This window comes from Balaenoptera borealis, assembly GCF_965194805.1.
Source record: "Balaenoptera borealis genome assembly, chromosome: 16".
Lineage (NCBI taxonomy): Eukaryota > Metazoa > Chordata > Mammalia > Artiodactyla > Balaenopteridae > Balaenoptera > Balaenoptera borealis.
In genome coordinates this window covers 50,366,628-50,390,009 of record NC_138872.1, presented here as the reverse complement: position 1 = coordinate 50,390,009, position 23,382 = coordinate 50,366,628, and the positions used below count along the sequence as shown (strand labels likewise).

Sequence of the window (23,382 nt, the reverse complement as noted above, 5' to 3'; positions counted from 1 at the left end):
AATGCCCCGCCGGGAGGAAGGGGCGGGACCTCCAGCCCTCCCCGGTCGCGGCGCTTCCGGTTGCCGTGCCGGTAGGCGCGGGGCTGCGGCCGCTGGCCTCTCTCGGGCCCCTGACCGCAGACCCGCCAGCTCCCTGACGGGGTCCTTCTGGACTTGTCTGCTTCCTCGGGTCCCCGCAAAGGCTTCATGGTCCGAAGCTCCGGTTCGCTGGGACCGACCTGGGCTGACCCAAGGCCGCGCCACTCAGTGTGAGTTGGGCACGTTTCTTGTCTGAGCCCCAGTTTCTCCTCGGCCACCGGGGAAACCAGCACGCCCGCGCCGCTGGGAGGACGGAGGGAGGCGCAGTTTGGCGCCTGGCAGGAAGGAAGCCGGTGTGGTGAGCGGGGGGCCTCTGAGCAGAATCCGCCCCCATTCGCAAAGAGCCTCCTCAGGGGCGGCCGCCCCCTGCCCTTTGGGCAGCCGGAGGTCCCTCTGTCGCCTAGAGGCTGTGGAGGCAGCAGGACCTGCTGAAAGAGCTTTGGTGTCAGCGGTTTACCAGGCACAAACGAAGCACGGAGAAGCCACGGCGGGGAGTGGGGATGCTGAGGGCGGAGCTCCAGGGACCGTGGTATTCAGGGGCGCGTGGGGATCCTGAGAAGGCACGGCCCATGCAGGAGACACGGAAGCAAGGCCCCTGAGCTAAGACAGATTTAAGGAGAGTGGTTGTGGTCCAATTCTGCCTCCAGATGGAGAGGAGTTTTGCAAGGGGAGGTTAGGTAATGTTTGCTCCAGCGTCCAGTCAGTAGGACCTTCAGGGACAGCGCTCAATGCTCCTGGAAAACCTCCATCTTACTCTCCACGTGATGCAGCCAGGACACCCACGTCCCAATCGTAGGTGCTTGGGCTCAGACAGCCGAGACAGAGCTGCTTCCTGAGTGCCTCTGGGGACTCAGCCCATCTCCAGCTTCCTCACCTGCACGAAGGTGACAATGACAGGCCTCTGACCAAGGCCTGGTGGCTGCAAAATCACTAGAGGATGGAGTCAAGGGCCGACTCCTAGTGGTGGCTCAGTGACCACAAGTCCCTTTCCTTCCCAGCCCCCTTCCGTTTGCACTGCCTGGGGTGATTGGGCCAGAACCGGTGTCCACAGCCCTATAACCTCCCAACAAGAAAAACAGCCGAAGTTGAGCCTGATAGCCTCAGGTGACCTGATAGCTGAGATTCCTGCCAGTTCACTGCAGGGTTTTGCAGAGCCAGTCCCTACGTGGGGGTGGGGAGAGAGCAGGAGCATCCCAGCTCTCCCCAGTAAGGGGCCAAGGCCTGCTGTCATAGGGAGAAAGCCCAGTCACCAGAAGAGGGCCTCAGGAGGATTCTTCAAGACTGTCCCAGGAGGGAACTGGAAGGAACAGGTTTCATGTGCAGGGGCAGCAGGAGGACCAGAGCCGCGAGACTAGGGACGCATCTGTATAATCAACCTGTGATCATCTTAGATGTTCTCAGGCACACAGGTGTAACTTTTAAGTAACTATAAAGCAGAAGATAAGTGACCTTCAGGAGATAGCCACCCAGAGGGGAGAGGGGGTGGGGGGCGGCATTAGTTCAAGTGTCCCTGTGCAGGTCTCACTCGCGCTTTTTGCGGCTTTGGGACACAGCAGTGAACAAGACACCCAAACGCTCTCAAGGAGTGGAGATTCCATGGGGATGAGGGCACAGGGACCCTCCGTGGTGTGACAGGCACGTGGGAGCTGAGGCCAGCAGGCGGCTGAGGACAGGACACACCTGTGCTCTGGCAGGTTTTACATAACGACCCGTAATCACCTGCTTTGTGAGATGCCCTCACAGGGCCTCCATCTCCTGGTCTTTGAACCACCAGCAGGTGGAGTGACAGGCACTGGTGCTACAGGGCTGGGGGTGAAGGCGGGCACCCCTTCCTTTAGTGTGGACAGGCTGGAGCAGGCCTGAGCCAAGGACCCGGGCAGTACACATGGGGCACGAGGAACCAGGGGCTGGGGCCGGCTGTGCAGCCACCTGCCAGCAGTCTGCTTCCAGGGGAGGGGCAGAGTCTTGCTCTGTGCTCTTTGGCCAAGACCTCGAAGGGTGAAGCCGGGGCTCTAGCAACGTGAGGGAGGAGCTGACTTGAGACAGGATCTGCTTTGGGGCTGGGGGTGGAGGGTCCCCACACGGGAGAGATGCACTTTTGATACTGGCCTCACGTGTCCCCTGCGGCCCCCTCCAGCACTCTCTGGGCACGCTCCGCCTGGGCCACCCTCTGTAAGAGGCTCTCCAGGAAGCTCTTCCTGGGCAGCAGCCAGGCACTGCCGTTTCCATCTACAATGGGTTTTTGTCATGTGTTCTCCCACCCCACCCTGTCCCAAGGGGGCTCTGTCTCTAGTAGGGCTGGGACCCCTGCAGGACCAGGGCAAGGATCTCAGCCTAGCCTGGTGGGACCAGCTGGACTGCGGACAGGCCCCCATGTTTAAGAGTGGAAATGGAACGGGTTGGCAGGCCTCAGTGGGGTACGGGGAGGAGCCCCTTCCTAGTTTTGGCTTCACCTGATGGAAAGGCCCCTCCCCACACCCAGCCTCTCCTCCTAGGCAGAGACGGGCCCTTCAGGCTCCTGACAGACAGGCCCGGGACATCACCTGGTGTCAAAGCAGAGGCACTGGAGGCAATGGTCTCCTCCCAGGTCAGTAGAGACATCCCCAGTGCAGCAAGGCTAGGGACAAGGCCCTCCCAGGCCCCCACTGACCTCCTGAACCTGCTGGAGCACCCCGGCACCCCCAGTGCTGAGCCGGCCCCCTTGTGCAACTCCACCAGGAGTCTGGGGGTGAAGCCCACACCCCAGGCCCCACCACAATGCTGCCCTCCCTGGCTGCCCTGGCCACGTGGCCCACTGGTTGCACCTGGCAAGCACTGGGCCCTGGGGGTGGCCAGGTACAAGTCCCAGCCCCACTAATGAACTTGATGATGCATGTGTTGACTCTGGGGAGCTACCCCCTCTGAGCCCCAGGAGCATGGTTGGGGGCCTGCATCCTCTCCAGGCCCTCCCCCGAATCCTGGCAGGGATGCCGGCTCCAGGCAGGAACTCCTGCGACACGTCCACACCCTCCAATTGCCCCTTCGGTGCTACTCACACAGCACCCAGGGCTCCTGGCGACCCTCAGAGTCTTAATGCCACACCCCCAGCTGAGGACAAGGCCTGGGGGCCCTGCTTGCTGCAGGCCAGGCCAACCTTTCATCACCTGGGGGCTGAGTGGGCAGCAGACCTGGGCTCAAGCCCTTCTCTGCCCCACTGGGTGGTCGGGTGGGGCCTCAGTTTCTCCATCTGTGTCTGGTACGTAGGTAGCTCAGTGCAAGGGGGTGGGAGATGCCTGGGCCAGGGAATCAAGTTTGGGGGACTTCTAGCTAACAGCCCCCCTTCAAGTGAGATTTGGTCCCTCACCCTTAGAAGCTCCTTGGTGGCACCCCCATGACTGCAGTGGCGCACCTGAGCTCTCTTTCCCTGGCTTCCCTGCCAAGCCTTTCCTGCCCAATCCCATGGTGCCTTTGCCTTTCCTGTGTCTTCCTTTGGGTACTCTCTGTCTGCCCCTACCCACTTCTGCCTGGCTGGCCCTCAGCACCATGTCAGCAGCCAGGTTGCACTTGGGGGCTGTGTCCTACCATGAACATGTGGCCCTGGGTCCCCACCACGTCGCCCCGCCCCAGGAGCATCCTCAGTTGGACTCCCCTGTGGGCCCAGCCGGGAGGGGGAATCCTGCCGCCTCTGGGAGGGGTTGGCTGGACCAGAAGGCCTCCTGCTGTCCAAGCCCAGACGACGCCATGGGGAGCTCCTGGCCCGCCCCTCAGCCCCCTCAGATGCAGCACCAACTTTCATCGGTGCTGGGTCCCCTGGCCTCATGCTCCTACGTCATCCAGGCCACTGTAGCTTGGCCTGGAGATCTTTCTCGAGGGGTGAAAACAGGGTCAGCGTGCCAGCCAGTGCCCAGCGTCTGCGTGAAGGTCTCAGAGCAGCTTGTGTTCACAGAAACAGACCCAGTCTGTGTGCGGGGCACAGCAGGGCGGGGAGCAGAGTTCCAGTGTTTATTATCGTACATATATATATTTCATGTGTATACACAGATAGTTTTCTCTCTTAGAAGTATTAAAAAATTGATCAACCTTCAATCTATAAAAAATACCTACTCTACACGATAGAAAAATCTCTCCTCCAAGTTTACATTGATTTACACCCAAAGCTTTCCCCAAAATATACAATACGAGGCAACATCTTAAATCTTAGTGTAGAAGGTGGGCCATGTGGAGGGTGGAGGGACACAGAGCCACACACACGCTCGCTCACGCACGCACGCACACACACACCCTCACGTATGCGCTCGCACACAGCAGTGGCCCGCCTGTGTGCAGGGTCTTGGCCCACCTGGGAGCACCCGGAGGCTCCTGGCTGGCGCTCAGGCTCGGGGGGGCAGGCCCAGCAGCCCCTGTGGGTGATGCTGCTGCTCCTGGCAGTGCAGGTGCCGGGCAGGGGCTTCCTTGAAGGAGCCCCGAGCCACCAGGAAGGCCTTGAACTGTGTACTTGTGAGAGCCTGCCCGCCCCAGCCTGCTGCAAAGTGCACCTTGTGGAGACAGGACGACTCCTAAAGACCTCAAACTCCCAGAGGAAACTGATTCCAGACATTTGGTTTCCTCGGGCCAGCGGAGATCCGCACAGGGAGGAGAGGACACACCCCTGGGAGCCACAGCCCTGCCTGAACCCCCAGAGTCAGAGGGGAACAGCAACACCCACCCGATGCAGACAGCACATTCTACGCCATGACTCTCAAGTCACAGGAGGGTCAGCGCCCAGGGTTACTGCAGCGAGGGGCTGGCCGTGAGCACAGGCCCATGGCCTAGAGGCCCCTGGGCCTGAATCTGGACCAAGGGGCCCCTTCTGGTTGGGTGCCAGCCTGAGCAGCTCCAGGAAAGCTGGGGGGGGGGCCCTGCAGCTCCTGGCCAGACCCTGACACACACTGGCCTCTCCTGCTTGTCCTCCCCCTGCCCCACCATGTCTGGCGCCAGGGTCCTGGGGCTTCTATGCCATCCAGGAGCGGCTGAGACTTGGACGGCACCAGGTCAGGGTGCCTGGCGGGGACCCATTTCATTCCTTTCTTCCCTGACAAGGCAGGAAGCGTGGGAGAGGTCACAGAGGGGTTCACCCCAGCCTGAGAGACTGTCTCTCATTCTCTGCAGAAAGGAGGGCGTAGCGAGAGGCCAGAGCCACCACGGGCTCCGGCCCCAGCATCCCTCCTCCCGCACCCTGCCCTGCCCAGCTGTGTGCTCCACGGTGGGCGAGGGACCTCGGTCTCGGCCGCGTGCGTGCTGTGCTGGAGCCCCGCCAAGTGGCACTACTTGACCTCCAGGATGGACGGGTTGGTCTCCATGATGGCCACGATGATCCTGTCGATGTAGTCCTGCAGGCGGAAGTTGATCTCCTCCTGCTTCTGGATGGCGTCCATGAGCTGTGGGAGGAGCCAGGGGTCGGTGCCAGGTGCCCAGACTGCGGACGCCCGCAGGGGATGGGGTGGGGTGTTACCTCATCGCGGGAGACGGAGCTGATCTCTGCGGCCAGAGACTCGGAGAAGGCCGTGGAGAAGAGGTTCTTGGCGCCCTGGATGCTCAGGTTGATGATCTGCCCGTTGAGCTCGTCATTCTGCTCCTTCAGGCTGCGGTTGTCCTGGGGGACACGGGGCGTCACTCCTGGGCCGAGGCAGGACCACCAGCTCCGGCACCGGCCCCCGGAAGCGTGAGCCCAGCCCATACCTGCTTCAGCCTCCGGACCTCCTGCTCCAGCTCACTCTCCCGCGTGCGGCTGTTGTACTCCTGCAGGCCTGCGCTGCTGCTGCGGCCCCTCCTCTGCTCAGCCTCCAGCTTGAAGAGCTGCAGATGCTCCAGCTGCTTGCGCAGGTCCTCGATCAGCTGCAGCAGCGGGGGTTGTCTCAGCTTGGCTTCAGGACCTCTGGGGCGGTCTGAATGCCAATGGGGGGGGGGACCTCGGGGCTCTGTGCTCACCTCCTGGGTCGCCTCCTTGTCCCTCTGGAACTGGTGCCTCTCGTGGCTCAGCCTGTCCCCCAGCTTCCTCCTGTTCTCCTGTTCCTCACTGAGCCGCAGCGACAGCTCCTCAATCTCATCCAGCAGCTTCTGCTTCTCCTGCGAGAACGAAACAGTTGCCGGAGACATGCCCGTCTGCCGCCCGTCCATGCAGCTCTCCTCAGCTGTCTGCACCCGACACGTGGCAGGTGGGCCTGCGAGGCGCCTGGGATGGTTTCTGGGAGGAGGCCAGAGCCCAAGTGCTCTCAGATGTCCTCAGGGTGCAGAGTTGCCCAGGGGTCCCTGGGTGGGGAGGGGACCACGGGGCACAGGGGGTCAAGCTGAAGTCAGCCCCTCAAGGACATCATCCTAGATTCAAACCAGGGGTTAATCTATGCGTGACTCTCCAGGCCCAAGGATGCCGGGAAGCCGGGCAGGGTCGCGCATCTTCCAGCAAAGGGACGGCCAGGCCCAGCGTGTCCTGGCTCCCTCACCCCCGGGGCCGCAGGGCCCGGTGTCACCAGCCTACTCTCGAGCAGCACAGCTCCCTGGCCTGCAGGCGCACCCCTTGGCCGGCCACACCCCCGCAGGCCCATCGGCCAACAGTGCGGCTGCCCTGCTTTGGAGAACCTGTCTCAGGTCCCGATGGCCCACAGGCGCCCGGGGCGGAGGCTGCCGGCAGCTCACCTCCTCCAGGCGCTCGATGCTGGCCTTCAGGCAGGGCGTGCAGGACCTCAGCTCACTGTTCTCCTCGTCCAGCTGCTGCAGCCTGGGGCACAAGAACAAGGCTGGGACCCGCGGAGCTGTCCCCCGACCGCCACACGCACCCACACGAGGGTCCTGGGCCAAAGCTTCTCGTAAGCCAGGATGGTGTCTCCACACACCTCCGGTTTACAGAGAAGCTGCAGACACAGAGCGAGTCCCACGGACCCTGAGCCCCTTTCGGCTTCTCCAGGCACCTGCTCAGCATCGTGGCGTTCATCACACCCACACTGGAAACGCGAATGACCAACCCATGGACTCAACACAGCTTTCCCACCAGCGCCCCTTCCCGTCTGGGGTCCCCGCACCGCATTAGCCGTCATGGCTCCTCTGTCCCCTCTGGTCTGCAGCAGCCTCTGGACTTCCCTGGCTCTTCATGACCTTGACAGTTCTGAGCAGGTCTGGTCATGTATTTGGTAAAATGTCCCTCAGATTGGGCTTGTCTGGTGTCTTCTCATGACTGGAAAGGTTGTGGGTTTGGGGAGAATCCCACAGAGGAGAGGTACCCTTTGCATCACGGGTGATGTTGACCTGGATTGCCTGGTTGGGGTGTGTCTGCCAGGTGTCTCCTCTGTCGAGTTCTCCTTCTCCTGTCCCTTCTCTGTCGTCTGGAGGCCAGTCACGGGGTCCAGTCCACGCTCCAGGGACCCCCGAGCGGGCATGTCTGTGTGTTATTTGGTCTCCTCTGCAGGAGTCCACGTTGGGTTACACTCTGGATGGCGGTTCCTGCCGTGCCCCAGCTATGCCCACTGGGAGCCATGACACACCGTCGTCTGTGTGTGCTTCTGTTCAAGCGCCTCCCCGCTTCCTGGCACTCCAGGCTCTGCCAGTTTTCCTCTGTGCCAGCCACAGACCCAGCCCTTCTCCAAGAAGCCCCAGTTCCTTCCATGGCCCCGCTGTCCTCACCCCGCCAAGAACCCCAGGGAGCTGAGGGAGGCCATCAGGGTCCAGGCACATGGAGCTGCTAACTGAGGTGCAAAGAGCAGGCAGTGGTGACCCCGAGTCCCATCTCGCTCTGTGAGGGCCTCATGAGGCCCTGTCCACCTCGGGCCCCTGCATATGCTGTCCCACTCAGCCAGCAGGATGTCCCACTTGGCCAGCAGGATGCCCCCTGCCGTGCAGGCTCTGGTGCTGGCAGACACGGGAGGCAGGACGGCCCGCCCCTAGGCACCCACAGCCCGGTGGACAGGGCCCCACGGAGAGGCTGTGGCCCGCGGGTCCACTGGACGGCACTGTGCCGAGGCCCAGGAAGAAGGCTTTCCCGGGAGGTGACACCGCAGGCCTGCCCCCGGGGAGGCCTCCCGTCCAGGGAGACCCCAGCACAGCTCTGTGTGCAGCCCCTCCTGCCACCTCCCACTGTTGAAAATGTGTCAAAATTTATTTTCCAGCTTTAAGAGCTGGAGATAAACACATGCTAAAGAGCCTGGAGTTGTCGTTCACGAGTGTAAAACGGCTGCACGTTGAAGGCTGAGAGTGGTGCCTGTTCAGTTAAAGACTGTGAAATACCCGCCTCCCCGTCACTACCCACCCAGGAACGAGCTCTGCAGGGGGAGGACGAGCAGGAACCTCCAGGTGACTGTTGACTTGTGGACATTTAGGTTCTCTGCTGGTTTTCTTTGACAAACAACGTTTGAGATCCACGTGTCACCGTGAGTGAACGCCCCCAGCCTGAGTTCCTGGTCCACTCCTGTGCCTTTGTGGGGTGTCTGCACAGAGTATGTTCCCCTTTTCCTGACTCATCTAAGGCTTATGCCTTCAGGGAAGCATAGGGGTAATTTTCTCAAGTTGCCTTAAAAAAAGATTTTGACTTTGATTTTGAATGGTGCAGCATCCACTGGAGAAAGATTAGAGAAAGTGACATCCAGGTAGTGTCAGTCTTTGCCTTCAAATACTTTGTGGCCTTCAGTAGAATTTTTTAGTTTTCTACACGAAGGTTTTTCCACTGTTTGTAAAATCAAATTTGTTCCTAGGTATCGTGCCCTCCTGGGGTGGCCAGCTGTTGTGGTGAGAGCCCAGCTGCATTTCTCATCAGCCCTCTCCCCCACCTGACCTGCGGGTCCCCCGTCCCCTTCTCCCCAACCTGGTCTGCGGGTCCCTGGTCCCCCTCTCCTCCACCTGGCCCGCGGGTCCCCTATTCCCCTCTCCCCAACCTGGCCCACGGGTCCCCCGTCCCCCCTCTCCCCCACCTGGCCTGCAGGTTCTCGATCTCGATGCTCTTCTCTCGCTCCATCTTGCACAGGAGCTCCTTCTGCTTGCGTGTCTCCTCCAGGACCATCTCGCAGGCTCTCAGCTCCTGCTCCTTGAGCTGCTCCTCCAGGGCATTGGCTCTGCAAGGCAGAGGGGGAGGGGAGAAACCGTCCTGAGATGCTGCGCCTGGAGCTGGAGAGAGCGGCCCTGCCCAGAGGGGGGACAGGAAGGCACTGAGACATCCCCCAATGGCCCACAGCTCTAGTCAAGGGCAGTTCTGAAGCAGGACATGTATCCCCCAAACAGCCTTCACCTCACACTGAGGGTGCCTGGCCTTCAGACCACGGCACAGTCCTGACAGCAAGGACATCATTCCCAGGGGAACTTACCCCCATCCTGGCCTGCACCCACAGTTGCCTCCTGCTCGCTGGGTGTGGGCAGGAGACCCTCCCGGGCACAAGCCCACAAGGTGCCTGGCCCCAGGGCACCTCGCACTGATACTCCAGGCTGGAGACATGGTGTACAGACCCACCCCACCCAGGTCAGCCGTGGCAGACTCGAAGGCAGGTATAGCAAGAACATGGGGACAGAAGGAAGATACACATGGGGACCCTGACCCTGGCTTCTTCCCAGACCACCACTCCCACGTGCAGGAGACAGGAACGGACCAAACCACAGAGAAGGGCTCCAGGCCCTGCCTGTGGATGGCCGAAGCCCATGCCCCCAAGCTGCCCGTCCACACACGGCTTCTCATCTGCTTTTTGGTACTTCACACCCAAGAGTGAACAGACAGCCAAAGACCACCAGACATCACAGGAAAGCTCTTAATACAAAGTGGTCAAAGCAAACAGAAAAAACGACCTGAAGGAGACACACATCACGCGGGAAATACCACAGAAGCCCTGTAACTATCACCCTCAGAGGCCTGAGACACCACGTCCACGAAACAGGAGCAGCTGTCGCAGAAGGAATGGGTAACAGAAGTAACTCTTAGCAATTAAAACTACGACACGACAAAATTTTAAATTCAACAGAATAACTGAAGGAGAAAACCAAAGATTATTACACAGAAAAAAAGAAAAATGAGAAAGGTAGAGAATAAGGAAGTAAAGAAAATGAGAAGGAAGGTCCATAAGGTCTGATATCTGATTAACAGAAGTTCAGACAGACAAGAAAATGGAAGAAACTCTGAGAGACACGTTTTCCAGATTTAAAGGCTGGAAACCACGTGCCCTCAGCACAGGAAACAAGAGACCCTCACAGCGTCGGGAGAGAACAGGACCTCACAGAGCAGTGAGCCTAGCGGTGCCAGGGCCCTGGTCACAGACGGGACAGACGGCAGCGGAGCCAGCTCCCAGGGACCCAGCTCCCAGCGGCATCCCAGACTCAGCCACACTGTCGATGGTGGGGGTGGCGGGGGGACACGACACAACCCCGTTTTCAGACATGTGAGGCCTTAGGAAGCCTGGCTCCTATGCTGCGAGCAGGGCATCTGCTCAGAAAGCGAGTAAGCAAAGAAGAAATGCGGGATCTGGAGAATAAGAAACCAGATGTGGAGAAAGCAGGTGGAACTCCTGGGATGGAGGGAAAGGAGAGCAGTGCGGCGGGTCAGTGCGGCTGGGAAACGCCAAGCAGCAGCAGCAGGAGTGTGTGCTTGAGGGGAACTTAGGCAAACACTGGCAGAAACGGCCCCAGGAAGTGGATATGACAGGCCCCGGGGCTGGGTGGCCAGGCGGGGCACAAAGTGTGGACTTTCCACCACATATGTGGATAACTGATAAATGCCCATTGGATGAGATGAACCTCCGGTCAGCTGGAGAAAGGAGTCTGGTGGCCCATCCAGATCTCCCTGGACAAGGACAGGGAGGGAGTAAGGAATGCCCTGCAGACGCAGCACTGGAGCCCCAGCCCTCGCACGAGCAGGGCTGACCCCACCCCTGGCTCTGCAGCAGGGCCACGGGCAGGAAAGCGGGCGGCCCCCGAGCCAGGGTCTCGACCACACAGGAGAACATGCTTCTGCTGCTCTGTTATAGCAGCGGGCGAGGCGCCCAGGACAACATGGCACATCCCGGTTCCCAGCCTCCAAGAGCAGGAGGACAGGTCATGAAGGCCCATCTCGCCCAGGAGAAGCCACAACAGGAGGCCAGCGTCCCCCGGAGCCTCGGGGCCCGTGTCCAGCGCTGGTACAAGTGCTCGGAGGGCGAGGAGTCCGGGGCTGCAGAGGGTTCGCCAGGGCCAGGCTTCGCCCAGACCACATGCCGTGCTCCCAGCCTCTGGACCTCCTGAAAGGGGTCTGTGACCCCAAGCCTCCGGCTGCACACGGGCCAAGTCCCTTGTCCTCTGTAGGAGAAGCGATGCAAACTGGGGTGAGGTACACAGCGTGACCGGCTTCCCAACACCGAAAACCACACCATGTGCTGTGAAAAGTCTGCAAAACCAGAGATGGGGAAGCGCCTGCTCCCTCCTTACACCGACTTCCACAGGGCTGTTATTTCTAACTCAGAGCTCGCGGCTCCCACGTGGGGCTCAGTCACGCTGCTACACCCCAGGAGGACCCCATGCTTCAAGGGTGGGTCAAGTACCCGAGCACAGGGAGCTCTGGAGGCACTGGCCCCGCCCCAGAGCCCCCACTTGCTGCCTCGGTTTCCTCGTCCAGGAGATGCGGAGATGGAAGCAAGCCTGCGTGGGGTGGGGGGCGCGCCTTTGGTCAGGACGGGTCTTGGAAGCGGGGCACACGCCAGACACCCCCAGCCGGGAATCCCAGCCGGGCACTCTGCAGGCAGGGTGTCGGCCCCGGCTTCTCCTGAGAGGTCCCTCCCTCACCCTTTCCTCTGGGGAGAGCCCTCCGCGAGAGCCTTGCTCACCCCACATCATCCAGCGAGCTGGCCCCCAGCAGCTGGATGGAGGGTGGTGCTCAGAGAACCTGAGGGGAGGAGAACAACCAGGGGGTGGATCACACCCCACAGGCACTAAGAGGCCTGCGCTCACCTGTGCACCAGCTGGAGGTTCTCCTGCCTCAGCCGGCTGTGCTGCTCCCCGTTGGCAGCCGTGTCCTTTTCCAGCTCCGACACTCGCTTCTCCAGGAAGACAACCTGGGGAGCAAGATGGTGGTTTGAGAATCAAGGGGGCGGGAGAGTGTGTGCCCTACGCAGACTGTCCCGGAGGCCACGCCCACCAGGCTGGACACGCCCCGTGAACGAGGCAGCGCAGCCCCATGGGCACCAGTGAGGACATGGAGCACGCGGTGCCCTCGAACCTCAAAGGCAGAGGAGCTGAGGGGCCGCAGGCAGGGCCACTGCTCTGCCAGACACAGCCCACAGAGGCGGCTCACGCTGGGGACTCGAGTGACAGAAAGGCCCAGGGTTTGGAGCCAGACACGCTCACCAGGCGGTGGGAGGCGTGACGGCCAGACCAGAGAGCTGGGGAGGGCTCTGCAGAGCTGAGATGCTGGAGGTGCTGTAGAGGTCCAGGAGGTGGGGGGCAGGGGGAGGTGGGCGAGGGGGACAGAAGGAGGTGGGAGAGAAGGTGGGCGGGGTCTGTGGCCACCCTGCCCCTGCACTTCCTGGAGCTGTTCCTGGAGCCCCGGGGCCTTGGCCACGGGGAGGCTGCCCTGCCCCCGGCAACCTCTCAGGAGTGGCCGATTCCACCGTCCTGGCTCTAGGATCACTGCAGGCTGCAGGCCCTCCCGCCTCCCTGGCCGGCACCTCTCCATGGACAATGTGACACCTCTCCTGTTCACCCCACGGCTGCCAACCCGAGGAAACCCGCCAGAGATCATCAGGGCTGGCGGACGGCGCAGCCCCGACGGTGCCATCACCACCTCCCGCTGTGCCCTCTGCACACCTCACCCAACACACCCACCAGGGGCCTGCGCCCGAGGCCGCTGAGTTGTCCACACGTGGCCCTCCAGCCCTGCCATGCATCCAGGGCCTACCTTGTCAGCAATGTCCTCTTCCATGCCCTCCACGGGGTCTGGGGGAGGGTCCTGCAGGGCCTCCATGGTCAGGGCCCCTGACTGATGCAGGTGCCTGGCGAGAATAAACAACAGCCCTGTCCAGAGAAGGTCCTTCAGCAGAGCAAGGAGAGCAAAGAAGGGGAACAACTTCACGGCCAGGGCTGTACACATGAATACCCCCAGGCCGGTCTGGAAAGCAGAACCCAGCAGCAGGCGGGCAGGTCTCCACCGAAGGGGACTCCGGGCAGGACACCACTACCGAGGGCTGGGTGAACAGGCCATAGTCTGTGGAGCCCAACGGGCCCGGCCTCCTTCCCTACCAGCTACTGGGCCAAGATACTTTGAACTTGGGCAATAAAACAGGACGTCACTCCTCTCGGTGATACGAAATAATCTCATCTCCCCACCCCCCCACCCCCCGAGCCGTGAAACATTAATTCAAGGTCACAACCTGTGGGCACACCATGACTTCCACGCCCTCTCCATCTCTGACTTCCAAGCACACCTCCTGGGGCAGGCACGGCAAGACACACTCGGGGCCTCTGGGGGCCAAGCGTGAAAAGGGCACAGGCCCTTGGCTCTGACACATGCGGGAGGAGCCTCAGCGCTGTGTGACCCTGAGGAAGCTAGGCACCCTCACTATGCTACAGAACGGGGATCTGCAGGCTGCCACATAACTAAGGACACAGCACAGATCCAGTTCAATAAAACACTGTTAAAAAGTACACTCTCAGGACTTCCCTGGTGGTCCAGTGGTTAGGACTCTGTGCTTCCATTGCAGCGGGCCTGGGTTCGTTCCCAGGTTGGGGAACTAAGATCCCGCATGCCATGCCACATGGCCAAAAAAAAAAAAAAAAAAAAAAGTACAGTCTCTTTACCAAACATATGAAGTTCTATTTCCTTTTCAGCACTGACTGAGCTTGCGCATTCCTTACATTTCTTTTCCAGAAACATTCTCAGGGGAACAAAAAGGAAGGGCATCTTTATCCCTGTAGACCACAAACCCCCAACTGTGCCCTGGGGGGTACGTATCAGCGCATTTCTGTGGATTTCACTCAATTCCCCGAGGGCGCTGAATCCCAAGGGCCAGGGGAGGACAGACCATCAAGTTGCCATCTAATCACTCCTCTTAACATCCATGACCTTGACCCAAATGTGAGCTCCTAACGCCACTCCTGGGGCAGGAAGCTGCCCACCCCAGACCCAGAGACCACCCTGAGGAGGGGCCAAAGCCTGGGGGCTGACACCCGATCCTGATCTCAGACCAGGGGTTCAGGCATTTTCCAAGGGCTGAATCTGGGGTCGGGGTGTGTGGCCACAGCATGTAGCCACCTTAGGGTAAGGCCAAGGTTCCGCCCATGGTGGGTGGGGAGCTTGTTTATTTAAGCCCATCCCGGCTCAGGAGACCCACCAGGAGAAGGGAGGGGGGATGCCTGACCCACCCCAAAGGGAATCAGGTCAAGCCTGGCCGGTGGACGGGACTGCACCCTAAATGTCACCCGACCCCAGACCTGCTGTCGCCCTGTGGGGTCCCCAGGCACACCGATTCCAGAGCCATCTGCACCCAGGCGAGCACACACCCAGGTCAGAGGCCTGGGCTGAAATGCTGCCACAAGAGTGAAATGACAGCAAGCATTTTGAGTTTCCTTGGAAGGCTGGTGGCAGTTCTAAGGGCAGAAGAGCAGCAGATTCAAAGTGCACGTGTGTGTGAGTGTGTGTGCACCGAATGCAGACGATGCCTGTTTGTAAACAACAAACACCTGCAGGCTGGCCTTTTTTATACCAATGGGTATCTGCAAAGGAAGATGAATTCTCAGAGCAGCAGCCGCAGAGGCCAAAAGCCGAGGAGCGGGGCCCTGGTGGCTCCAGGTCCATCCACGTGCCTGGTGTGGGAGCAGGGAGGGCAAGTCAGCTTCCTTAGTCTCACCAGCTGCAGGCTGTTTGGGTAAAAGGTGGAGCGAGAAGGGAAGTAACGCTGAAACTATGATCAAAGCATGGTCTGGAATTACTAGGACGCTCCCAAGACCCAGGTGATGGAGAGAGCAAGTGAGGAGGGTGGGCCTTTGGATTCACCTCTGCTTCCCCTGGACCCTCAGCCCTTAACATGATAGGAAAAGAAAAACAAGTGTTTTACATCCTCAGGGACAGAAGCAGGAGAGTAGGACAGCACCAGAGATGAGATGTCCAGGGCGCCGGACGCTGGAGGAGAGCCCAGGCAGCTGGCACCTGAGGGGCAGCAGGGAGGAGCTCAGATGGGGGAGGGGTGGCCCCCACCAGGCGCCCGACTCAGGACTGCGGGCCTCCAAACGGGCTGCACCACAGCCTGTGAACTACCTGAAGGTTGGCAGCCAAGCAGGACCCCGCTCAGAGGGAGACCTCTAGCAAGAGAGACAGAGCTCAAAGAAGGGTGGGGGAGCCAGAGCAGAGAGGCCGCCGTCAGGGGCTCTGGGGGCAGGGGCTCCAGGGGTAGGAGCTCCAGGACCAGTAGGTGGGGTGGAGGGCTCTGCGGATCGCGCTCCAGAGAGGCCCGCAGAGCTCAGGGCAGGCACTTCCAGACTGGAACCACGCCTCTCACTCCACCCAGCGTAATTAACGGCGGAAAGGACGCACAGGATTCGCCCTGAAATGTCTGAGCTTCAGGGACAGGGAGAACATCTTTTAAAAGCTTCCAGAAGGGAAAAGCAGTCACAAAGAAAAACCAGCAAGCACTAGACTGTCCTGCAGCAGCGCCAGGACTAGAGGATAATGAGCAACGCCTTCAAAATGGCTAAACGGAAACCACTTCTGATCTGGAATTCTACCCCAAGCCAAACCACAGGAGTAAAATATCCAACAAGGGCTCAAAAATTTATTTCCTGGGCATGTCTTTTCTCAAGAAGCTACCAGAAGACGTGCTGGATAGAAAATGGAGATTAAAAAACGGAAGAAGGGGCTCAGGGGGTGAGATGATCCGGCACCTGAAACAGACACCAGGACCCGGTGTCAGGGAGACACGCGGGGCCACAGCTGTGCAGCCCACACAGCACGGGCGGAGAGGGTTAGGGCTCTGGGGGAACCATCCAGGCAGCGGCAGGGCCAGGCAGTGGAGGCAGAAGACGATGCAAATAAAAACATAAAGGCAAGCACTGCCTCCAGGAGAAGCAACAACTCATCTTAGAAAGGAAATCCAGTAACACATCACATGGCTTCCTGTGAAGATTGCTGGCGTCTTACAAGCCTAGAGAGGGCCTGGCAGGAGGGGTGAACGCATGTGCTGTTACCTCTCACTGCAGGAAGCCAGTGGGCAGCTCCCAAAACTGAAAAATGAAGAAATGGTCACCAACGCTTGTTCTTTAGAAGCTCCTCCACCTCCTCCTCACCTTGGGGAGCCAGCAGGGGTGGAAAGGACGCAGCCCTTGAAGGAGGTGGACCCAGACCCGGGCTGTGGCATCAGGGCCCCCGCTGACCCTCCCCACCAGGTTAGCCTACAGCCCTCACATGGGAAAGACTCAACTGAACAGGAGGAAGGACAAAAGTTTTCACCACGGACCCCCAGCCACAAACCCAGGTCCAAATCTACTGCTTTGGAAATTCTTTTTACAACCCGTCCCCTCAAACTATTTTCAATCCCAAACCATGAGAAGTAACTTTCAGAAGTTTTTTAAAAAATACCTTGAAAACAGTATTTTCTAAACAAGTTTTTAAAGCACTGTGACCAGTGACACATTTCAGAAGAGCACCTCAGTGGGCACCCAGGGTTCCTACCTTGCCACCTTCTTGCTGGAGAGCCGCTTCGATGGACTGCAGAAATCAAAACAAACAGGAAAACGGTGTCAGAGAACAGACAGGGAGGATGAAGAGGAAGCAGGAAACTCAGGCGAAAGAGATATGGGGCGGGGGCGCGTCCGCAGGCATGCAGCACCCGCTCCCGAGGCCAGCTCCATGCACGGAAAGGCTTGCTCAGCAAAACATTCAGGGGCACGGGGACAATCTCAGGGGCCTGTCACCTGGTCCCAGCCCTCAAGGAAGTTTCAGATGGTGTCACAACCGGGCCTCGGTTCAGGGGCTGGCCCCAGCGCCTGGACCCACAGGTGGCCATGCTGGGTTCGAGCCATCGGCCACCGGCACGTCCCAAGTGCTTTTGGAGCCACACTGCCCTCCAAAGCCTCGGCCGTCAGAGGCTCCACACAAGGTGTGACACGGGCCCATGTGTACAGGAAAGCTCTGTCATGGGTTTTAACTCTGGCACTGACATTTCACCCTCTACCACCCCAGCTGCTCAGAGACTCGCAAAGCTTTCCTGCCGCCGTTTCAGGACAGGAAAGTCAGCCCCATGTTGCCTGCCTGACGTGATCACCTGCAGTGGCAAAAGGGCCAAGCTTACCGTACCCCTCGTTTTGCTTCCCAATTTAACTGCTAAACTATTAGCTTCAACCTATGAGAACAAGAACAGTGTCACGGCCATACAGACACACCCCCGTCAGTTACTGTGACCCCCTCAGGCTGGGGCAGGAAACCCTGTCTGGGGAGACACGCTGTTCCCATCACCAGCAACTGTACCCATTACCAACGCACTGCCTCTCTGCTCCAGGCTCGTCCTGCCTACCAGCTCCTGGCCCCTGTGATGCTGCGTCGGCAGAGGGTGCTGGACAGGGACCCAGGAAAGGGCCTGCTTCCAGGTGCCCCTGCTGCCTGGGCAGCACCAGGGTTTGAACTTGGGCCCTGATCCCCAGATTCCCGAATCCCACCTGGGCGGCTGCCCCTGACACCTCCCAGGCAGTTCCGTGGTGGGAGTCCCTCTGGTGAGACCCCTCCCAGCGAACAGCTTTCCTAGAAGCCAGCGGGTGGACTTCGGCAAGTTCTAGAAGGTGCGGCTACGCCCTCTGCAGCCGGTGGGCGTGAGCCGCTGCTCCTCCCTCACAGCTGCTGCCCCGTCTCCTCCTGAGCTCTCCTCCCAGCCAATGCCACGTTACTCCAATCCCCCGTTACAGTGGTCACTCTCTTTATTAAACTTTCCTATTCAAGTTACTGTGTGGTCCCCTCTTCTGACTGGGCCCTGACTGATGCTGTACATTTAACACAAGTCTAATTTCATCCTGAAGCAACAGGAAAGGACAGACCACTGTCCAGTGTACTGTCCCCCTCCAGGGGCTGGCATCACTTGCACCTTTGGTAAAGCAGACTTCTCAGTTTCTACAAAATGAACTGTTTTACAGAGGCTCCCAGGTATGTGGAAAATATGTATGTTCTGAGGTTCAATGGGTAGAAATTATATCAGATGTCAAAGCTGCTGTCTGAATATGGTTTGGACTAAATCACCTTTCACCAACCACAAAGCATGACCAAATACATTTATTTTGAGGCAATTTCATGGAAACCAATGGGTAAAATTCACATCTCCTTAAGTGAGTGTGTAGGGGAAAGTTCCTGACTGATTATAATGAGGGTTCTGATGGCATATTAACCCCCTTGTTAGTGCCTGTCTTAGGGAACAGGTGGCTGAAACTGGACATGAGACCCGCTGGACTTGCTGGCTGGACTCGGCCACGTCCCGGTCTGTTCTCTGCCCCACAAAGCCTAGCAGAGGCGACTATGGCCGTCCTGGGGCAGGTCCTCAATGTGGGAAAAGATCACTTCCACATCAAGAACCTTCGGAGGGTGAGAGCTGAGATACGGAGACGACAGGTCCCCACTCGGGAAGGACAAATGACCATCCCAGCCAGGCTGAGCGGCCATCCTGGAGCGCTGAGCACTGGGCTGAACACGATGGGTAAAGGGAGGCTGGCGGGTCTCTGGAATCCCCGGTCTCCCCGGAAGCCCCTCAAAGAGCACCTCCAGTTCTCCTCAGCGCTGCTGGCATCCCCAGCTCCCCTCTGAAGCTGCCAATCGCCCTATCCCTCACCTGACCAGGTGCTGGCTGGACCCTGGCCCGAGCTCTGAGCTGCACAAGTGCAGGAGGAAGGGCTGAACCAGCACCGGGGAATGACTGGCTGTCGGTCGCAGGGCCCACCAGGCAGACTGAGCGGCCGAGGCCAAGCCCCAAGGGCAGATGGCAGGCCCGGGAGGAAGCGTACATGCCAAAACCATTAGGATGGTTCACCTTCCATGCAACTCCCACCAGTCCAAGGCCCCTTCCTCCAGGAGGTTGCCTGGGAGCCCACAGCACTGGTTGGCACGTCCCACCCCTTCCTTGCTGCCCGCACAAGAGCGCCTGGCAGTCCCTCACCCCCTCCGCTGGGCTGGGGCTGTGGGGTGCGCCGCACGAGGGCCCATCTCTCCTCCACACAACACGCTAATCAACAATCTGCCTAACGGACACGTCAGCATGTGCAAACCACCCAAAATGTTTCCTGCAGCTGGAGCCTGTGAGGCTGTGAGGAGCCAGGTGCCTCCTCCTGGGACTCTCTCTGACTGGGGGTGGGTACAGGGGGCGGAGAGGGAACCAGGAGATGAGGAGAGGGAGAGGCGAAGAGCAGCAGGCATGGTGGATCCAGCGGCCCCTTCTGGGGACAGAGCAGCCAGTGACCCTGCCGCTGACGGAGGCTGCACAGCCTCCCGGAGACCAGCTCAGGGCAGGGCTCACCCCGATTCAAACTGACGCCTCTGACAGCTGCTCACAAGTCTGCACTGAAGACCTACTCTCACTTTAGATTTCCCAGTGCTGCTTCTTGTGATTCTCAACTTCAAACATCTTTTAGTAAAACGGAGAAAGCACATCTTTCTAAAAGCAGACTTTCTCCCACACGCTGGCTGTCCTCAGGCAGGGCAGAGGCAGGGGACTGGACCGCAGCATGCACACGGGGCACCAGACCAGGAACAGCACATGCAGGGCAGGGGCCGGAGAAGAGTCTGCTGTCCGCACACCTGCCCGGCCTCTGGAGGAAGCCCCCGGAGTGGGCCGGGCACAGGGAGTGGCACCTGGGCCAGGGAAGTGGGGGCGGCTGCGGGCAGGCGGAGTCTGCCTCCCCTGGGACAGAGAGCAGGCCAGGCACCGCACAGGTTACCTATTCTTTTCAAGATCGTTCAGGCGAGCAGAAAGATCCTCAAGGCGGTTGATTTGTTTGTGGCACTGGCTACAGTAAAACTCAAAAGCCTCATCCGTGAGGATGCTGTGCAGCTTGGCGGCAAGCGGGTCAGCGCTGGAGGGACGAGAGGTGTGGCTTCAGGAGAGAGCAAGGACCGGGTGGCTGCACGGGGTGAGCTGTCAGGCGGATGACGCGGAGGCCTCTGTCACCCTCGGCACCACCTCCGGGACCCGCAACGCCCGGCGCAGTGGTTGGGGGCACCTTCCTGGTCAGGCTCTCAGAGGACGCAGGTGCAGCCCCGCGGCTTCGTTGTAAAACAAGAACCCTGCTTTGCCAAGAAGTAAATGACTGGACACACTGCATCCTCCTTTGTCAGAAACACGTCAGCGCGAGAGCAACACACACGGCCAGGGGGCGTCTTACTTCCTTTTCTATAACCATGTCAGTAACTGTCTAAGAACCACCAGAACCAAGAACTATGGGTGGACGACTTTCATTAAAAACTCATAATTCCGTTAGCCGTGCCGCGACCTAATCTCAGTGGGCTTTCAGGGCACTGGTAACGGCAGCCACGTCTTGGGGGCATTAGGACCCCAGGCTACAGAAAAGTTAAAGTGAGACATCAGTCGTAGCGCAGAAGTAACCCTGCGGACATGGGATGAGGGACGGAGACACGGAACAAATGGAGAGATCACCAAAATGGGGAGACACACGTCCCGTGGGGCCACAGCCTGGCCCTCGGGGCAGCACCACTGGGAGCACGTCAGGCAGCCCTCCTGGCTTGGCCCCCGCCCAGGCCCTCGGCCTCTGCTGTTGGCACAGCTGGAGAATTTCCAGAACTGGGGGCAGAAGGGAGAGGTGACTGACATGTGCAGGCTGTCCGACCAGGCCAGGGTCTCCCCGAGGGGCCGGCACATCCCCTGACCTGGATACGAGGGTGGGTACTTTCTCCTAGGGCCTCCTGCAGCCCGAAGAGGCAGGAGAGCCGGGCAGGAGCCAGCTCTCTGAGCGAAGGTCCTGCCCTTTAGATGCCACAGTTGAGTTTATTCAAAGCCGGAATTTTCCAGAGAGTTTGGGGATTCATAAGAAAATGAATCCGAAGAGCCATTTGTGATGTTAAACCTCCCTCAGAGGCCAGTTGAAGGGCACAAACTTTCACCTACAAGAGGAATAAGGTCCGAGGACACCACAGATGATAACACTGTGCAGGCAGACCTCAGAGATACTGCGGGTTCACCTGCAGCCTGTCGCAATAAAGTGAGTGTTGCAATAAAGTGAGTCATGTGAAGTTTTTGGTTTCCAGTGCATGTAAAAGTGACGTTTACACTATACTGTAGTCCAATAAGTGTGTAAAAGTATCACATCTAAAAAAACAACGTAGGGAATTCCCTGGCGGTTAGGACTCTGCACTTCCACCGCAGGGGACACGAGTTCGCCCTCTGGTCAGGGAACTAAGATCCCGCAAGCCACATGGCACAGCCAAAAATTAAAATATTAAAAATTGAAAAAGAAAAGAAAAAATCCATGTGCATGCATACCTTAACTAAAAAATACTTTATTCCTAAAAAATGCTCACCAGCATCTAGGCCTTCAGGGAGCTGTAATCTTTTTTTTTTTTTTTTTTTTTTTTTTTTTTAAGTAGACGGCTGCTCCCTGTTGGGGAGAGGAGCTCTTTCTGTTTCTTTTTTAAAATAAATTTATTTATTTATTTATTTTTGGCTGCATTGGGTCTTTGTTGCTGTGCATGGGCTTTCTCTAGTTGTGGTGGCTTCTCTTGTTGCAGAGCATGGGCTCTAGGCACGCAGGCTTCAGAAGTTGTGGCTCGTGGGCTCTAGAGCGCAGGCTCAGTAGTTGTGGCGCACGGGCTTAGTTGCTCCACGGCATGTGGGATCTTCCCAGACCAGGGCTTGAACCTGTGTCCCCTGCACTGGCAGGTGGATTCTTTTTTTTTTTTTTTCAGATTAACATCTTTATTCTTTTTTTAAAAATTTTTATTTATTTATTTATTTATTTATGGCTGTGTTGGGTCTTCGTTTCTGTGTGAGGGCTTTCTCTAGTTGCGGCAAGTGGGGGCCACTCTTCATCGCGGTGCGCGAGCCTCTCATTATCACGGCCCCTCTTGTTGCGGAGCACAGACTCCAGATGTGCAGGCTCAGTAATTGTGCCTCACGGGCCTAGTTGCTCCGCGGCATGTGGGATCTTCCCAGACCAGGCCTCGAACCCGTGTCCCCTGCATTGGCAGGCAGATTCTCAACCACTGCGCCACCAGGGAAGCCCCTGGCAGGTGGATTCTTAACCGCTGTGCCACCAGGGAAGCCCTGTAATCCTTTTGCAACAGTCACATCAAGGATTGCTGATCACAGATTCCCACAACAAACAATCATAATGAAAGTCTGAAATATTGTTAGAATTACCATAATGTGACACAGAGACACGGTGCAAGCAATGGCTTTGGAAAAATGATGCAGGGCTTCCACAGGCCTTCAGTGAGTTAAAAACACAAAGGGAAGTGCAGGACGAGGTCCACCTGCACAGCAAGACTGAGATTGCTGAGCAGGGTGTCAACACTCACACACACACACTCACACACACTCTCTCACACACACTCTCTGACACTCACACACTCACACACTCTCTCACACACACACAGCCTCCCTCAAGCTCACTGCAAACCACAATGTGATCCACAAACAGCACTGTGAAACCCGTAAAGCCGAGTTTCCCAGCCCCAGCTCCGTGCCCTGGGACTCGGCTGAGGCCCCATAAACGGGGAGTGACTGGGACCATAACCGATGAGAGGAACCACAGCCAGCTGTTATCCCAATAGAAATCTTAAAATTTTGACTGTGGCATTGTTCAATTATATTACAGTGTATAAAACAAGTTCTCTGTGAACCAAAAGGGGACCCTCCCCCTTAACAGAAGAGAACGTGAAGAGACAGGGCCCTGGTGCAGGGTTGTTACCTGGGGGTGAGGAAGACGGGGTCTCTGCAGCCATGCTCCCCGTTGCAGAGGGTCTCTGGGGACAGCTCCGTCTCACTGCCCTCACCATAGTCCTCGAAATGCTCCTCGCCTCCTATCACCGTGACGACCGACTGGCTGTGCAGGTGGGACCTGCAGAGGCAAACTAGTGTCAGCTGCCGACATGGGCTGCGGGCACCCCAGAGCCACGGACGTGACCTGAGCCTCCAGCAGAAACGTGCGGTGACCACACGTGTGAGTTCGTGTTCTAACAGCCGCACTAGGGAAGGTAAATGCGCAGGTGAAATACACTTTAACAATGTACTTCACTTGGCCCAACATACCCAAAATCATCACTTCCAAAACAAGATCTTCACATTATCTATGTCCTTGTGTCATAATAAGCCTTTGAATCTGGTGTTCGCTGCACCCCGGGCACATGGCAGGTGCTCCCTGCCCCGGGGCCGGGCC

The 23,382-nt window shown here is 58.5% G+C and overlaps 1 protein-coding gene across 9 annotated transcripts in view; it reads right to left on the bottom strand.

Annotated features, from left to right (window-relative positions):
* Nucleotides 1–4,021: 4,021 nt before the first annotated feature.
* Nucleotides 4,022–23,382, bottom strand: part of RAB11FIP3 (RAB11 family interacting protein 3) — an 80,922-nt gene continuing 61,561 nt past the window's right edge. For 2 of the 9 annotated variants that reach the window (XM_082361536.1, XM_082361537.1), the window contains exons 5-16: nucleotides 22,915–23,064; nucleotides 19,930–20,064; nucleotides 16,691–16,726; nucleotides 16,207–16,242; nucleotides 12,926–13,019; nucleotides 11,980–12,083; nucleotides 8,991–9,131; nucleotides 6,730–6,811; nucleotides 6,025–6,162; nucleotides 5,776–5,931; nucleotides 5,549–5,689; nucleotides 4,022–5,474 (exon numbers count right to left, since the gene is read on the bottom strand). In XM_082361536.1, the coding sequence (XP_082217662.1) occupies nucleotides 5,361–5,474; nucleotides 5,549–5,689; nucleotides 5,776–5,931; nucleotides 6,025–6,162; nucleotides 6,730–6,811; nucleotides 8,991–9,131; nucleotides 11,980–12,083; nucleotides 12,926–13,019; nucleotides 16,207–16,242; nucleotides 16,691–16,726; nucleotides 19,930–20,064; nucleotides 22,915–23,064 (1,327 nt within the window). In that variant the 3' untranslated portion in view covers nucleotides 4,022–5,360. The remainder of the gene's footprint in view (nucleotides 5,475–5,548; nucleotides 5,690–5,775; nucleotides 5,932–6,024; nucleotides 6,163–6,729; nucleotides 6,812–8,990; nucleotides 9,132–11,979; nucleotides 12,084–12,925; nucleotides 13,020–16,206; nucleotides 16,243–16,690; nucleotides 16,727–19,929; nucleotides 20,065–22,914; nucleotides 23,065–23,382) is intronic. The other 7 variants (XM_082361538.1, XM_082361539.1, XM_082361541.1 and 4 more) reach the window with 5 other exon arrangements.